Source organism: Sminthopsis crassicaudata, chromosome 1 (genome assembly GCF_048593235.1).
Source record: "Sminthopsis crassicaudata isolate SCR6 chromosome 1, ASM4859323v1, whole genome shotgun sequence".
In the NCBI taxonomy this organism is placed as follows: Eukaryota; Metazoa; Chordata; class Mammalia; order Dasyuromorphia; family Dasyuridae; genus Sminthopsis; species Sminthopsis crassicaudata.
The window spans coordinates 281,252,108-281,270,025 of record NC_133617.1 but is presented as its reverse complement, the minus strand read 5'-3'; the positions used below and the strand labels follow the sequence as shown (position 1 = coordinate 281,270,025).

Below are 17,918 nucleotides of genomic sequence, written 5' to 3'. Positions count from 1 at the left end.
CAACATGCTACAATAGAAAGATTAGTGATTCTGCAATTGGAAGGCCTGGGTTCAAATTCTGCCACTAATTACTTTTAATGTTTTGAGACCTAGCATAAGAAGCGTAGCTCCTCAGTCTTTAGTTCCTTATCTGTAACATATGGGCTTTGGAATAAACAGAATAGCCCCTGAGGGTCTTTTCAGCTCTCCTATTATGATTTTTTCAACTTAATGCATACTTTTTTTCCCCCTTAAAGCAAGCTGCCCACAAGAGGGAGTCATGTTTCATTCTTTTTCTGTTCTATTTTGTATGTGGAAATGCTAATGAATGTGTGTGTACATGTGTATAGAAGACTTGCAATTTAAAAATTAAATTTAAAAATTTTGAAAAGGTATTTTATAAATGTGAAGTGTTAAATAGATTCAGAAAGTCAACTTCACAAGTATAAGACTCAGGACTCATGACTTGATAGAATTTTTTTTGAAAATATTTTTGGAGTTACAATGAATTAGAAGTTCAATATGAGTCAATGGTAATAAAATGGAAATCAAGAATGTCAATTTGACAAGCTGCATTCCAAGAGGAAGAGTCAATTCAGGTAAAAGGACGTGATGGTATTATTACATGTAGATTTTCTCAGTCAGGTAGTAACTGGGGAATTCGGTTTTGGGCCAGAAAATTTCAACTTATCTGCAGAAAACAATGAGGTAGAATAAGTGGGAGTTGCAAAGATCCAAATTTAGTCTTCAAATAAAGAAACCCTTCCTAAAATTAGAGCCATTATTCTAAGCAATACAATGATCCAAGACAATGCGCCAAAAGACTCATAGTGAAAAATGCTATCTGCTTCCAGAGAAGATTTAATAGTGAGATTCAGATTATGCAGATCAAAACATACAATTTTTCACTTTTCTGTAGTTTCACTTTCTATATATTCCCTCCCAATTTGGGGTTTATGTATTTTTTTTTTACAACATGACTATTATGGCAATATGTTTTGCATTACTGAACAAATGTAACCTATATCAAATTGCTTACTATTTCAGGTACAGAAAATAATTTGGAGTTAAAATTTTTTAAAAAATGAATATTAATAATTGTCTTTACATGTAATAGGAAAAGATAGTATTATTAAAAAAAATTAACGTTCTTCAGAGCTAAAAAAGAAAAAAAATTAGAACTATTAAGTGATAGTTCCTTGACATCACAGGAAAAAGCAAAAATGTTCTTTTTTTTAGGTTTGGACTAAACTGCCTCAATCACTGAGGTCTTTTCTACACAAATTCTGTGAAAACTCTAAACATAATTCTCAGTCCTGTGCTATTTTCTCTCCTTTAAGAGCCATAATAGAGGTATGATGAGTAAAAGGAAAGAAGCTACTGAAGATGTGTTTTTAGATTACAATATCAACATATTACAAATGTATGATCCTTGCCATAAACAATGATGTGGCATATTCTTTACTCTATCAAGAACTAAAGCATGTGATACTGATATTCATATAATGATGAAAGTTAGTTTCCAAATATTCATAAAGATCAGGTTTTTAACTTCATCTTCCTATTTTAATTAACTACTGATACAACACAACATGATTAAACTTCATACATACCTTCATTAGAAAGCTTGATGATTTTTCAGTTAACACCTGATTAGCATAAATCTTGACTCTGTCTATCATGCATTTATAAGTGAAGCGTTGGAAAAAAGGATGGTATGGATCTTTCTTATTGATTATCATCAACAACTTCATTTTTAGAGGCTACAGAAAAGATAAAAGAAGAGTGCTAATTCACAAAAGACACTAATTTACAATTTTCAGAACAAAAATCTTATATGTATGTAGTTCAAGTTAAAAAAAAAAAATCACTGACCATTTATGTGATAACTTTATTAAGATGCATCCTTATTAAGTTCCCAGGCCAAAACAAGTTCAAACACCAGTATAATCATTTTAATTTACTTTGCAATTTTTTACATTTAAGTAAATTAGATTCATTCCCCAAAAAGGACACAAAAGGAAACATAAGTTTCCATCATGATTCATTGTTCACCTCCATTTCTTTTTTCCCCAGTCTGTGTCTCTTTTTTCATATATATATAAAATCAAAATTGGGATATAATCTATTCTGATTCTGCTTTTTTGCTTTGCACATTTCATAAAATTCTTTCCCATATTTTATATCCCTCATACATTAAACTAATTACATTATGGTATTTCAATTATTATGTTATTGTATTCCCAAAATCTGTCTTGACACTTTACTTACATTTTCTATTTGGAAGACCCTTCCCTTCCTATAATTCCCTTCATCTTATAAAGACATCTCATTTAAAATCTACCTTAAATTTCACTTTTTTTGCTGAAGAATTTTTTGTCTATCCTAGCCACACTAATTTCTCCTTTCCTCTGAAGGAATACAGTACTTTTTGCCCGCAAAAAGTATTTTGAAACTTAGTATATCACTTTGTAGTATTAACATTTTACAATTCATCTGTCCAAGTAAAAGGATGATCTTTCCAACACTTAATTTTACACATAAGGAAATGCATACCAAGAAAGCTAGAGTTGTCTATTATGTGGCATAGGCAGAGTTTTAAACATTCGTGTCCTCTTACTCTAAATCCAAAGCCCTTTGGGGGCACCATGTAGTTAATCTTCCTTCATCATTATAAGAGATAGCCCAAGCTACACATGACCTTTAATAAGCCCTATTTAACTGCCATTGTTTTAAGTCAGACTCTGCTCTAGCTAGCTTTTTAAGGCTGGAATAGTACTGCTTACCACATCACCAACTACTTAAGAGAGAATAGGCTGCTAAAGATAGACCGATAACAATGGTCATCTTTCCATCCAACCTGTGCTGGAAGATATATCAAATGAGGGGGGAAGCTACTTCTTTCAGGGGCAGCACATTCTCATTTTCTAATAGTTCTCACAGCAATTAAGCTTTGCTTTTCATGGAGTCAAAAATCAAGCTTTCTTCAATTCCTACCCATTGTTCAATAATTTAGTCAACTGGGGCTCAGAATGACAATGGTTAATCCATCTCCTTAAGAAAGCCCTTCAAGCCAATTTTAACACCTCCCTTCCACCACATCCACCTCCTAAAAAGCTAAAATACTCCCACTTCCTTCAAAAGAGCTTTAGAACTAGGATTTTTGCAATAATAATTTGTCACCTACCTCAAAGTCATTCAGTTAAAACCTTTATCCAAACACAAGGCACCAGAATGGAATACAATACTCTAGAGATTTTTATCTGAGCAGATTTAAGTTTTCTATTTAATCAGAAAATATTCATTTGTGTTTTAATAACAAAAAATTTAATTATAAAAAAAGAAATTTAAATCGTTACACATCCCTGTGGTTTCAAGTCTTCACTGCTCTAGTACCTACCTCAAGAAACTAAACATGAAGCTAATTGAGTGAGGAGGCAGTTTGGTGTTAATGGAAAGAACACTCATTAAGGAATGAAAAGACCAAGATTCGAAATGAGAACAAAAGAGAAATCAGCATCATAAAAGTTATGAGTAAATTCAGATCAAGAAATCAATTTTCAAGGTATGTTAAAAACAGAGAAAATAAAAACAAAACTGAATACATTATGGATAAACTGAAAGAATTCGAAATCTTTGAACAAAAGATTTGAAAAACAAAAATACTAAACCAGAGAAAATAAAGAAAGAAGCAAACAGCAACATTCAAAAAAGTTCATAAACTTTATAGTAGGTAAAGCATCTGACCCCCTAATAAAGAGAGTTATGCAAAGAAAAGTCAGCAATTCTAGGCATTCCAGAGGAACACAATGAATTAACAAAAACTAAATACCACAATGCAGCCCACCTAAAACTTTAGAATACAGACAAGAAAACTACCAAAAAAATTCCACTAATCACCAGAAAATTCTAATACTTTAAATTTGATTGCCGGTAGTGCTTCAACAGTAAACAATCTTCCAGTTACCTTATCATCGTCTGTGTCTCCAAATATTCTTTCGAAGACTCCTTCTGCTTCTTTATAACTTGCTTTCTCCATACAAACTGCTACAGCCTAAAACAATATAAAAGTGTTAAAGATAGTAGCAAATACACCTACTGCTTAATTTTCTAAAAGCAATAAGATCTTTAAGATAACATTTGAAAAATTGTACATTTTATAAAAATGTTCTTTATAAAAATATTAAGAAACATTTTTTTTCTTAATGATAAAACACCTGACTTGAGAATGCCAGAAAATTTTACTTTGGTTAAATTCAAATAGCCAAATTACAATTCAGTTCCTGAGCAAAGACTCTGACAATTGCCATGGACTTGGAAAGATATCAAATTTACAATATCCAAGACAAATGGTTATTTCAACTTCTCTTAACAAGAAATTTTTAGTACATTGAATTTAAATCCGACTCCAGGGCAGCAGACAGAGAACCTGCCCTGAGTTCAAATTTATTATTTCTAAGCTGTGATCCTAAGCTAGTTACTTCAACTGCCTCACCAAATAAACGAATGAAGGGATCTGCCATCACTTATCTCAACTCACTGGAGCCAAATTATCAGGAACAGTAAAAATAAAACTTCAGATGGTTCCTCTATATTCAAGTCAATACACTTTTAGACATTTAGTATCACAATAGCATTTAAGAAAATTGTGGCAAATGAAAGAAAATTCTTGTTAGGCAAACTAGAATCTTTAACAAATTCCACTTCTGAATATCACGTAGCTGACTCTAATGAAATGCCATTATTTCAACATGACAGTTCTATTTTTTATGATACAGGTTAACCTTTCCAGTAACAAAAAGTACTTAAAAAAAAACAAACAAAACAATCTTTGATACTCTGGTTGCTTTGAAGAAGTTATATTTTCCTTTTTCTAGTTTAAGTCTTACTTCAACTGTTACTCATTCATAGTGGCACTTACCAGTACTCCTTGATATTCCCTTTTTTTTTAATCTTATTTTTTTTTATTAATATTTTTATCATAGTTTTTAATTTACAAAACATATACATGGGTAATTTTTCAACACTGGCCCTTGCAAAACCTTTTGTCCCAAATTTTCCCCCCCTCTAGGATGGCAGGTATTACAATACATGTTAAAATATATGTTAAATCCAATATATGTATACATATCCATAGTTATCTTGCTGCACAAGAAAAATAGTATTTAGAAAGAAAAAAAAACAAAACCTGAGAAGGAAAACAAAAATGCAAGCAAACAACAACAGGAAGAGTGAAAATGATAAGTTGTGGTACACACTCAGTTCCCATAGTTCTCTCTCTGGGTATAGTCTGGCTCTCTTCATTGCTGAATAATCGCAATTGGTCTGAATCAATTCATTGCTGAAGAGAGCCCCATCCATCAGAATTGATCATCATATAGTCTTATTGCCATGTACAATGATTTCTTGATTCTACTCATTTCACTTAGCATCAATTCATGTAAGTCTCTCCAGGATTCTCTTGAAATTATCCTGTTGGTCATTTCTTACAGAACAATAATATTCCATTTTTGCTACATATTTTAGAAGTGTGAAGCACTTGTATTTATGCTATAATTCACACTAGTATACTACAATGATTTCTCTTGGGTTAACAACGTTTTAATATTTTGTATCTAAAATTCTTGTTACTTTGCAAAATGGCTTTTTTTTTTTTTTTTTGGTGTAAACACAATGAAGTATATTCTGTTTTCAGTATTTACTACACTTAAGCACAAACTATTTAGCCTTTGGCAGAGAAATCTAAAGATAAAGTTAAATAAATTCCTAAAAATGTTAACTATCTTATTTCCATTATGTTAATGGCAATTTAAAAAAAGTTTCCAAGATCATATCTATTTTCTCTACATATATTAAAAACACAAGGTATTAGGTATAATGTACAGACCTGAATTTCAAGTAAATTACAGATTTGGTCATGAAGTGGTTCTTTTTCCTTTCTAATTTTATTCCAGATCATCAAGGCTGATTCCAATGGAGTAAGTCGTGCATCACTTTCAAACTGTGCATCTTAAGAAAAAAGCAAAAGAATATAAATAATTTTGGGGGTTAAAAAGGAAACAATCACTAGCTTATTTAACATAGTAGAATGGTAAACAAATGATTATTTATTTCTGACAATTTCCACTTTAAAATTAAAAGTCAAATTTTTAAATGAGACACCTGTTTCACCTAATGAAAACATTTTGGAAATAGACTATGCTAAATTATAATGAGTTCATTCAAAACTAGAAGTTAATATATTCATTAAGTTAAAACTGTTTTGAACAAAACTCAAAGGACAGTCTTAAAAATCTTTTGCTATACTGACAAAAATACTGTAGTGTTATATGTCCTCTGATACTGTGTAATACTGAGAGAAGACGAAGAAGAGAGGAAAATCTGAGCTAAATACAAAGAAAATTCTAAATGTGAATTGGAAGAAGTTGAGGATAAGTTGAAGGAGAGAAAATAATGTGATCTAAAGGGGAAGGGCCCAATTCAAGAAAAGGAATAAAAACTAAATGAAAAAGTAAATACAACTAAAAAGAAAAATAAAAGGAAAAGGTATGGCAAAGGGATGCAGAAAAAATAAGTAAAACAAATTACTAAATTGGTAAGCAAAACATATTGGTAGGACAAAAGGAACTTAGTTAATGAGAAAGAGTATGGCAGACATAGTAAGTTTTAAGTGGCTTAGAAAGTAATGTGTAAAGACCCACAAACAGAGCTCATAAACAAAGCTAACAATAACAATCATTCTGGAGAACAGGAAGAATACTAATAATGTCTTGTATTTCAGGGTGAAGATGTTTATAATTCTGCCACAGCCAAATAACTTGCAATGTATCATTCAAGAGTAGAATTGTCTTCCTAGAAGAAAAAGTGAACATATTTTCAGGAAATCAAGTGATCATCAGAGATAGACAATTAATTGTGCCTTAGAGGGATCAATGTGAGACCCAAATGAGAAAACAAGTAAAATGCTTTGCTACATAAATACTGTTGTTATATATTGGTATTGAAATAAAGAAGGGGAGTTAGGTGATATAATGGATAACAGTACTGGCCTTGAAATCAGGAGAACATGAGTTCAAATCCAAATTAGCAATATGACCCTGGACAAGTCACTTTAAACTCAAGTTGGCCTCAAAAGAAAGACAAAAAAAGAAAAATTATCTTTCTTCTCAATTAAATTCACATATTCCTTGAAATCTATGCAGAAACCCATTTGGGATCTATGTCTCTCAGATTAAATATGGGGAGGAGAACAAACATTTAAGAGTGGAAATTAACCTTTGTCAAGTTAAAGATTAGAAGATTATTGCACAGAGGATGAAGAATAGAATAACTTAGCCTTCAAGGTGAGAAAATAGCCTCTCAGAAGCTATCCAGAAGAGATGAGCAATTATTAGCCAACCTCAAAACTGAGAAGTTTGTTGTTCTTCCCCTGATATAATAGGCAGCCTGTAATAGTTACCAGAATGGATAACTACAACCCAATTTTGGCAATCTGCATGTACAGAAATGCCAGAAGGGTTCTGGAAAGTATTGGAAAAACTAGAGAACTGGACAAAATAAAATTAATTTGGAGAAACAAGAGATCAAACATCCACCAAAAAAAGTAGAAGTTGCAGGGAGAATAACACTTCTAGATTCCAAACTATTATAAAGAAGGAACCAGAACTATTTGATACTTTAATGATTTTATATATAAATATATAAAATATCTGATTGAGAAAGGCAGATGAATGAACAAAGTTAGACAAGGAAGAATCTGAAATAATGGAGCTCAGTAGGATTCAATAAACCATAGCCATAACATATTGAAGAAAAATAAAAATGGAAATATCTGAACTTTTGCCTCATATACAATTATAAAACAAAAGAGATATAAATAATTTGATCAACCATTCTGCAATGCAATTTAGAATTATGCAAAGAAAACTTTTAAATAAATATCCTTACTCTCTAAAAATATCTCCAGGTCATACTGAGAGATTTCATTGCTTGGAGGCTTACACCTCAAGGTAGTCAATGGCAAAAAGAAAGGCTTTATATACAAATCTAGATATATGCAGAAAAGCACTTTTTTCTGGTTAAGTTAAGAACTGCAAAGTACTTGCCCATCAACTGAGTAACATTGAAATAATTTTGGAACATCAATGTAAAAGATTATGGTGCTATAAGAAATGATTTATATGAACACAAAGAAGTCTAGGAAGAGCTAGATACAGATCTTCCTTGAATGGTTACAAAGTAAAGCAAAATCTCAAAAAACAACTTGCACATTCATTACAATATAAAAAGAAAAAACAAATCAATCAAAACTGAACACCTGGAACACAGCTAGGTAGATAGCAGATGGAGTGTCTACTTATAGTCATAAAGTCACGAGTTCAAATCCTGACTCAAATACTTATCAGCTTTGTCCCTCTGGATAAAATGTTTAACTTTTCAAGTTTAGTTTCTTCATCTAATTACTGTTTAATATCTCAGGCTTCCTCAAGTCAAGGAATACTGTGCTGTGAATAAAGTCTGAAAGTAGTTCTAACCAGTCATTATTTGATTCCATAAACAATCAATAGAAAATTACATCATAACTCCAGTGAAAATTATAATGTTTTAAAATAGCTTTTTGCATTCAATGTTTGTAATACAGTACCCTGCAACTCTCATCCTGAGAAAAATATTCAATATGAACTGAAGTGAAGTTTCTTAGTAAGGTTCAAGTCCCTGTTGGGTCACATTTTTATTGTAAACTATGGCTACCAATATAATTTTCATCCTTTTAAAACTAATTAACTAATTATTATTATTATTATTTTAAAATACACATTGCTTTATGAATCATGTTGGGAGAGAAAAAAATCAGAACAAAAGGGAAAAAACCATGGGAGAGAGAAAAAAACAGAAAAAAGAAGTGAACATAGCATGTGTTGATTTACATTCAGTCTCCTTAGTTCTTTTTCTGGATGCAAATGTCAATTTCTGTCCAAGGTCTATTGGGACTACTTTGAATCACTGACCACTGAAAAGAATCAAGTCTTTTGTAGTTGATCATCACACATTCTCTTGCTATTATTGTGTACAATGTATTCCTGGTTCTGCTTGTTTTGCTTATTATCAGTTCATGTAAATCTTTCCAGGCCTTTTTAAAATCAGCTTGTTCAAATTTTTTATAGAATAATATTCCATACCTTCATATACCTTAACCTGTTTAATCATTCCCCAATTGGTGGACATAATTTATTTTCCAATTTTTTCTAACACAAAAAGAGCTGCTACAAACATTTTCTCTCCTTTATGATTTCCTTGGGATATAGACCCAGTAATGGCATTGATGGGTCAAAGGATTCCTTTAGGCATAGTTTCAAAGCTCCACAATGGTTGGATCATTTCACAACTCCAACATTGCATTAGTGTCCCAGTTTTTCCACATCCCCTCCAACATTTATCATTATCTTTTCCTGTCATTTTAGCCAATCTGAGAGGTGTGAATGGTATCTCAAAAGTTGTTTTAATTTGCATTTCTTTAATCAATAGTGATTTAGAGCATTTTTTTCCCCACATAACTACAGATGGTTTTAATTTCATCATATGAAAACTGTCTGTTCATATCCTTTGACCATTTATCAATTGGGGAATGACTTGTATTCTCACAAATTTGACACAGTTCTTTATATATTTTAGAAATGAGACCTTTATAAAAAATACTAGCTGTAAAGATTTTTCCCAGCTTTGTATTTCCCTTTTAATCTTATTTCAGTTGGTTTTGTTTGTGCAAAACCTTTTTAATTTAATGTAATCAAAGTTGTCTATTTTTACATTTCATAATGTTCTTCTTTCTTCATAATTTTTCTTTGGTCACAAATTTTTCTCTTCTCCAAGGATTATTGTGTTGTGTGTATCTAATCTATTTCACTAATCCACCACTTTATTTCTTAGCCAGTACTAAATGATTTTGAGGACTGCTGCTTTATAATATAGTTTTAGGTTTGGTACTGCTAAGCTACCATCCTTTATTTATTTATTTTTTCCATTAATTTCCTTGATATTCTTGACCTTTTGTCCTTTCACAGATGAATTTTGTTATTGTTTAGGCAGAACTGGCATTTACCAATATAATTTTCTAACTTTTCTAATATGCACCTTTTATTAAAGTTATCAAATATCAAGGAGTGTGTGTGTGTGTGTGTGCGCGCAGTGGCATGCAAATGGCATATGCTAGAGAATTAAAGTTTGAAAGATTTTGTCAAGCTCTTCACTGAAATGTCTTCATCTTCCTCAATGTTCTACTACACATCAATAAAATAATTTTTCAAATGATAGCTTCTATTTGGTTGTTATTCTAGTTGACATAACTTTCAAAGAGGCCATGTCGTAAGTATTTTAAAACTAAGAAAGGACTGAAAAAAAAAAAAAAAAAAAAAAAAAAAAAAAAAAACTTACCCAGTGTTTTTCCTTCCATGATTCTTGTTAAAAACTGGCACACATATATAGTTCTTAGATGATGTGCTGTTAGTCTGGTGAGTCCATGAATAATAGCTGAAACAAAGAGTGAATTATAAATTAAAACAAAAAAGTGATCCAACAGGGTCACTAGTGTGGCTAGTTTAAAAAAAAAGAAGTTATTTTCCTACCCATTTATACAGATAATATAATTAGGTTGAAGGAGCACATGAATGATTTCAATGTAAAACTTAAAACTTAATTCAGTTACATTTAGAATTTGACAAGTATATTTCATAAAATATATTTATAATTAAGTTTACAGATAGCTGCTATTTTGATGAAAAGTATTCTAATCTTGATAATAATCTTATGTGAATGCATAAAACCAGTATGGAATTCATTACTGTCATCTGCTCTTTAATTCCTTGGTTCCTTGATTTATAATCATTCTTTTTTTGCTAAGTTCCAATCTTGAATTATTACAGATTTCTCTGCTGTTGGAGAGAGCTAAAGAAGTCTCTCTGATTTCACTGAGGTTTTACTACAGGAAGGAAATATTTTTGCTCCTCAACTAATTCTAACTTTACAGTACTTATTCCAAAACTTCAATCTCCTCAAATCTCCCAACTCTTCTTTCTACTCTCAGCTATGCAACTTTGTTGTATATTTTGTTGGAAAAAACACACACACAAAAACCCATTCATTACCCTATCATACTCTTCTTCCCTTCTCTGCATTTTATATGCCCACTTGAAATTATCTCTTATTCTCTCCTTTACTGAAATCTGAATATGAAGTAGTCCTTTACCAAAAGACATTGCTCCCATATGTGCTTCTGATCTACATTTTTCTCTATATTGCTCCTACAATCATTCCTTCTTTTATCTTTAATCTTCCTAAGTCCTAGTTCCCATATCTCCTCCACCCTGAAAAAAATACCCTTACCAGACCAGACCTATCTATCTATACAAAACTACCAGCTATTACAGACTCCTAGAAAAAGCTGTTCTATAAAACCCATTGTTTCCATTTCATCTCTTAATTCTCAACTCTTTGCAATCTGACTTCTGATTTCATTATTCAAAAATTGCTTTAAAAAGTTACCAATGAACTAACTGCCAAATTCAATGGTTCTTCTTTCCATCCTCATCTTTATTGGCCTCTTGCTATTTCTGGGATAGAATAATCTAAACTCCAATTCAGAGCATTTTTACTGGTTATCTCAGTTAACATTCATTTCATTTTCTGCAAAAAACCTTTCCCAATCCTCCTTTATCTTAAGAGATTTTCCTGTCAGATTATCTCTAGTTTATCCTGTATATATACATATCCTATTATTTACAAATAATTATTTGCATATTGTTTCCCTTATTGGATTGTGAACTCTTTAAGAACAGAGACTGTTTTTTGCTTTACTTTGTACATGATGGATTCTTAATAAATGCTGACTTGCCACTTTCTATATAGCATCTGCAGACACTGACCTCTCCTCTTTGTTTTACTGCTCTCTCTAGGATTTCATCTCACCATGGTGAGGAAATCGGCCATTAACTTTTGGTGGATTATAAAGTTGTTCTAGGCCTCCTTTTCTTTCTTTACTCTCATTTGGTGACCTCATCAGCTCCTTAGTTTAACTATCATCTCTATGCTATAACTTCTGTATGTAGGTGTGTGTGTGTGTGTGTGTGTGTGTGTGTATATATATATATATATATATATATATATATATATATATATATATATATATATATATATATATATATATATATATATATATATATAAATCTAATCACTTTGGACACGTCATCCAAATATTATTAAATTCTTTAAAAATCCACTCATCTTTGGAAGTCTTCTATTTGTTAAGGACATTTCCTTCTAGTCACACAGGATTATAACCTTGCCAGTATCCTTCATCCCCAACCACTGGCTCCAATGTATCCAAAACTTATTTTGCATTTACCCCACTTTCTCCACTCAAAATCCACATTAGTCTCCATTATTATCTTAGATATCATTTCTTTTCTCTTTCAAATAATGCCCCCTCCCACAACCTCCCCAATTCCCAAATGCTCATCAGTATGTTCCTCCATATACTCATTCTACTTAGTTCTGGACTCTCTCTCATGGAGAATCTTAACAGTGGATAATTTGAACCTTTCAGAGCATATTCCAGTGATAGATTCCATTTCTCTAAGTCTTGGGTATACTACTATTCAATTCAAATCCATTACCTTGTATTACTTCTTTTTGTTTATTATCTAAACTTTGTCACATTTCTATATATCAACTTTAACTATGGCTTTTGTTGTTGATTCCTTTCTTGGATTTTGTTTTCTGTTAACTATCATCTAGAACTATTCTTCTTGCTATATTAGATATGCTAACTATTCTTTATGGTATCCAGTTTCCCTCATCTCTTTTCAGTTTAAAGCCCTTTGAACCAGATTTTTAAGATTCTAAGGATTTTTTTTTTTTTTTACTAGATCTTATTATATCATTCTATTTTTGGATGATCATTCACAGCTTCAATCAAGATGATCCCAATCTTGTTCTTAAAACACCATTGTTTATACTAGCTGTTCTTTTTTCTTTACAACACCTCTGTTTTAAATCAGCAACAGAAATAGAAACCTGTTGTTTGATTTCTTGCTTAGGACCTTTCAAACCTTAGGAATATTTTCTAGGATCCTTCTGGCAGCATCAATTGCTCTCATATCAATCATGAAAGCATGTACTACACTTGACAAATTTAAGGATGAGTTTTGTCAAGTTCCACTTATTTTGATCCAGGAAGAAAGAGAAAGACCTCTTAAACATTGATATCAGGTTGACAAAACAGTACTCCTTTATATATTACATGTATATAAAACAAAGTCAAAATAAGTAGTTGTTGTATCAGGAGTACAGAGGGTCAAATGTCTTTCATGTAGGTGAATCATGGACACATAGGTAAAGGAAATGAAGGATATCATAGAGAAGAAAAAGAACAAATGCAGAAGCAAAAATGGAGACAATTGTTCAAAAGAATGGAAGAACAGTTTGATAAATGGATTTAACATATAGGGTTATAACTGGGAAGCTAGATGTTGCAGTACATAGAGCAGCAGGCCTAGAGTCAGGAACATTTGAGTTGAATCCAGTCTCAGACACTTAATAACTGAAGACTTTGGGTAAACTACTTAACCTCTGACTACCTCTATTTACTAAACTTTAAAATGGATAAAATAAGAGCACCTACTCCCAGACTCATAGTGAAAATTATAATAATAATAGCTCACATTTATATAATTATCCCTACAGGGAGAGGGGCAGCCCCCCAGCAATATGGAAAATTATCAGAGAAGTATCTGAATTTTTATGGTATTAAAAGAATATGCCAATTATTATGTAATACTATACATATTCTATGCATTTCTGAGTTTCTAAACTTTTCCTGTATCATCTCTGGCTTTTCCAAAACTCTCCCAAAATTACCATTTAATTTCTTATACAGACTACTGGGGTGCTGCTGAAATGAAAAAGTAATGAGTTTGACCATCTTTTTTTGGTCTAGTATCATTGATTTTATTGGTATAATAATTACTTTTTGAAGAAAATCTCCTTTCTGTCAATAAAAATGACTATTATAAGAATTAAAACAGTTTCCTGAGTAACAGAAAGTTTAAGTGACTTATCCATAATAACAATGCCATTATGTATCAGTGCTAGAACTAGAAGGCAGGTTTTCCAAATCAATGCTTTATTCCATATTGTCATCTGTAAGTAATTCCTTTAATAAACTAAAATTTAACAGAATAAAAGTGAATCAACAATGAAAGGGCTCATTCTAATAAAACACATAACTGTAAGACTAAATTAAAACTTAATTATATCCAAGTCATTTTTTCTGACCTAATTCTACCGAATAATGAACTAGTGAAACTGGAATCTAGGTTGTTAGGAAAAAAAAAAATAAAATGCTGAAGATCCTTACAGGAACAAAAGATCTTTTTAAAGAATAGAAAAAAATGGTACCATAACTGAAGAAAAACTGAATAGGCAGCTAGGCATTTATCCCTCTCAGAATCAGATTAACACAAAAACAAGGACACATAATAGAGGAAAATTTAAGAATAAAAAAATATAAATTAAAAACTCAATTTCATAAAAAAAAATGGTAAAAGGATTTTTAAAGCTATATGGAGGAAAGAGAAGTACTGAAGGAGGTAGATCTTGAGTAGTTCATAAGTGGTAACAGATTAGAATGTAGCTACTCAAATTTTTATTTTTTTATGTTTACTCTGCCAAGGAAAAATCACATTTGCATTGGAAACGAAAGAACAAAAATGGCTTAAGAAATAGTAAGTGAGCACCTGGCTATCCTTGAATTTAAATCAACTGGCTCGATAAACCACATTTTGAGGAATGGAAAGAAGTGGTGCATTTGATTGTTAAGACATAGTGGCTAAGCAGAGTGACTAGCACAATGCAAAAGCATAAAAAATGCTTGTTCAATGTATTAAGTAGAGAAGGGGCAAATGTTATTCATACATTCAGCATATATACAAACTATAAGCCACTTAGCTTCATTTCAATTCCTGGAAAATTCTATAATGGATCCTTAAAGTGATCAACTTGAAAAGAAAGTAATTATTATTTTCTTTCTTAAAAGAAACAGATTTCTTAAAGGGTTTCTTAAAAAGACAGATTAATGCCAGACCAACCTAATTTCCTTTTTTGACAATGTATTACTAAATTGGCAGATCAAAGAAACATAGAACAGTTTACATAGATTTTCTTAATGGAGATGTGGTTAAAAGACAGATCTTAAATTGGTTGAATGGCAAATTGTCATTAATAAAGCAACAATAATAGTTCAGTGGAAAGAATAATAGATTTATACTTTGAGGAAATCAGTTCAAATCCTACCTCTGCCCCAAAATACTTATATGACCTTGGGCACAAGTTCAATTTCTGTGGCCCTTAATTTCTTCACCTGAGTGTTAGTCTAGATGTCTCTCAGGTCTTTAAAGCAACAATTCTAATAATGTCAACTTCAAATTGTTAAGAGGTTCTCAGGGATCTAACATTTGTAGCAATGATTTGGATATATGCTAATAAAATTTGCAGATGACAAAGTTGAGAGGCTTTGTCACAATGAAAGACAGATGAAAAGATCTTGAAAATCTAGAGCAGAGATTTTTAGTTGTATTTGGGTTACAGATTACTATCTCTGGCCTTCTACAAAAGACTACAGATTCCTATTCAAAATACTCTTTTAAAAACACAGTCAAAATATTTTTTAAAATAAATCTCTGACATGGGTTAAGAAAGCTACAGGCTGAAATACATAAAAATGAAATCTAGTAAGAAGACAAAAAATCTTATATTTGAGTGCAAAAAAATCTTACAACTTTCTTCAAATATGAAATGGTACTGGCAGAGGGTGGCTTTGGAGCAGGAGGTGGATAGGGTGAAACTTCTCTCAAATCCCTCTTTTGATTCACATTAGGCAGGCTATGTTGGACATATTACTTAAGTCTCTCGGGGCTCCCCAGGTAACTTTTTTTTTTTTTTTGGTGACTCTTTAAGAGACAAGGATTGCAAGTGCAGAACAAATACAAAGATGAAACTAACAAGATTTTATAAGTAGAAATGACCTGAAAGAAAATGCATTAGCATCTGCTTTGCCACTGGACCCAAAGAACAACAAACCTTTCCAATGAACTTGCAGCTAAAACCTAATTTTAAGTGTGCTTGCTGTCTTCCCCCATTAAAATGTGAGCACAGAGTAAGAGATTAATACATTTTTCTGACTTTCAGTTTTCTTACACCTTACTGCCTTCCCCATACTCTTTATGATTTAGTGGTTGTTCCTTGATAAGATCCCCTTTTGCCCTACTTGATACATTTCACTAGCAATACCTATCACTGGAATTTTCTCTATACTCCCCCTACTGGGCTCTCCACCCTACTCCAGCTGTCACAAAAATTCCCATTAGCCTTTCGCCGTTTCCAATAACAACAATAATAGCTAATACTAACCACCTTAAAGCTAGTGCCTTCCCTTGCTTAAGTCATGGCCAATTTATGTTTCATATATGCACGTTTTATATTGAGTTGTGTATGCAATTTTGAATATATTTCTTTGCACACTTTCTCCTCCACTGGATTGTAAGGCATTAGGATTGTTTTTTTTTGGGGGGGGAAGGGAAAGTCGAAGGGTATTTCAGTCCCTTAATACCTTCCCTTTGTTAAATTCTCTCACATAAATACATTACATAAATATTACATAAACACACACATATACACACATCGTCCATATGTAGAGGTAATACATATTTGTTTGCATGCTCTCTCCCATTCGACTGAGCCACTAAAATGGCAAGGATCTGTTTTGTTTTTTTTGCAGGAGATGCCTTTATATCCCAGGATTTAGCATAGTGCACAGGGACATAACAATAAAAATTGTTAGCAGATTTGACTTGAAACAGGGAGGGTCTTTTGTGTTAGCAACATCCTCAAAGACCAAGACAAAAGAATAAACAGCGCCGTCTCTCTCTACTGCGACCCTGGGAAGCCGGGGCTGTAGAGGTCGCCAGGAGCAGCCCGGGGACAGAGAAAAGCCCTACCAAACCCCTACCACCCCACGAGCGGAACGGGAATGCGAGTGGAAGGGGGCAATCGAAAAAGCAACATCTTTTCCTCGGGCCCCGCCCCCCGGCCCCGCCCGCTCTGCGGCAAAACCCAGGGCTCCGCTACAGCGGCCGGCGCAAGGCAAGTAGGGGCCGAGTCCGGGGCCCGCGCCCCCTGCTCAGGAACCTCCCGGTATCTGCCGCCCGCCAGCCGCTCCTGGGCCCTCTCACCCTCCGCAATGTTGCGGTTGCGCTTGAATTCTTCGATGTCGTCCTCACAGAAGGCCTGGCAAAGGTTAAGGCAGAAGAAGTCCAGCATCCATCCACAGGCCAAGGAGTCGGCAGCCGGATCCATGGTGTAGGGCACTGGCTCCTCTTCCTCCTCTTCCTCGAAAGGGACCATCTGCCGCTTCATGGCCCGGATATACGCCCGTTCCCGTGACGACTTCGGCGCCATGGCTTCGCCTTCCAATTTCCAGCAGTCAGAAGACCTTCCGCTCTCTTCTTTCTCTCCGCAGTATTTTGAAAAGAGGCTGAAGGAAGCGAACAGGTCGACGGGAGAAAGGACAGCCCACTTCCTTTTTTAGTCATCTCCCGCCCTCACGGCGAATTCCTATGACCAGTCAAAACCCGGAACCGATCAAAGGCGGTTTCTGATTGGCTAAGGGGTGCTTCAGTCATTCTGACTCATGAGACCTGCCCTCTCTGCAGCAAAGAAAAAATTGATCCCTTTTCTGCTTTTGCTTAGATCTTTGGAAGAAAAGATGACATAGTACCAGGATGAAAACAACAATAACAACAACTACAAAATATTTGCTGCCTACCGTGCTTTTTTTTTTCCCCTCAGATTATAGAAAAAAATTTAATCCGGAGTATAAAGGCTTTGCT

General features: G+C 33.1%; 1 protein-coding gene across 3 annotated transcripts in view; it reads right to left on the bottom strand.

Moving 5' to 3' along the window:
• Positions 1-17,611, bottom strand: part of TERF1 (telomeric repeat binding factor 1) — a 38,854-nt gene extending 21,243 nt beyond the window's left edge. Inside the window, exons 1-5 of one of the 3 annotated variants that reach the window (XM_074278873.1) lie at positions 17,262-17,611; positions 10,411-10,506; positions 5,867-5,988; positions 3,947-4,033; positions 1,593-1,742 (exon numbers count right to left, since the gene is read on the bottom strand). In XM_074278873.1, the coding sequence (XP_074134974.1) occupies positions 1,593-1,742; positions 3,947-4,033; positions 5,867-5,988; positions 10,411-10,506; positions 17,262-17,487 (681 nt within the window). In that variant the 5' untranslated portion in view covers positions 17,488-17,611. The remainder of the gene's footprint in view (positions 1-1,592; positions 1,743-3,946; positions 4,034-5,866; positions 5,989-10,410; positions 10,507-17,261) is intronic. The other 2 variants (XM_074278874.1, XM_074278872.1) reach the window with 2 other exon arrangements.
• Between the last annotated feature and the right edge of the window lie 307 nt (positions 17,612-17,918).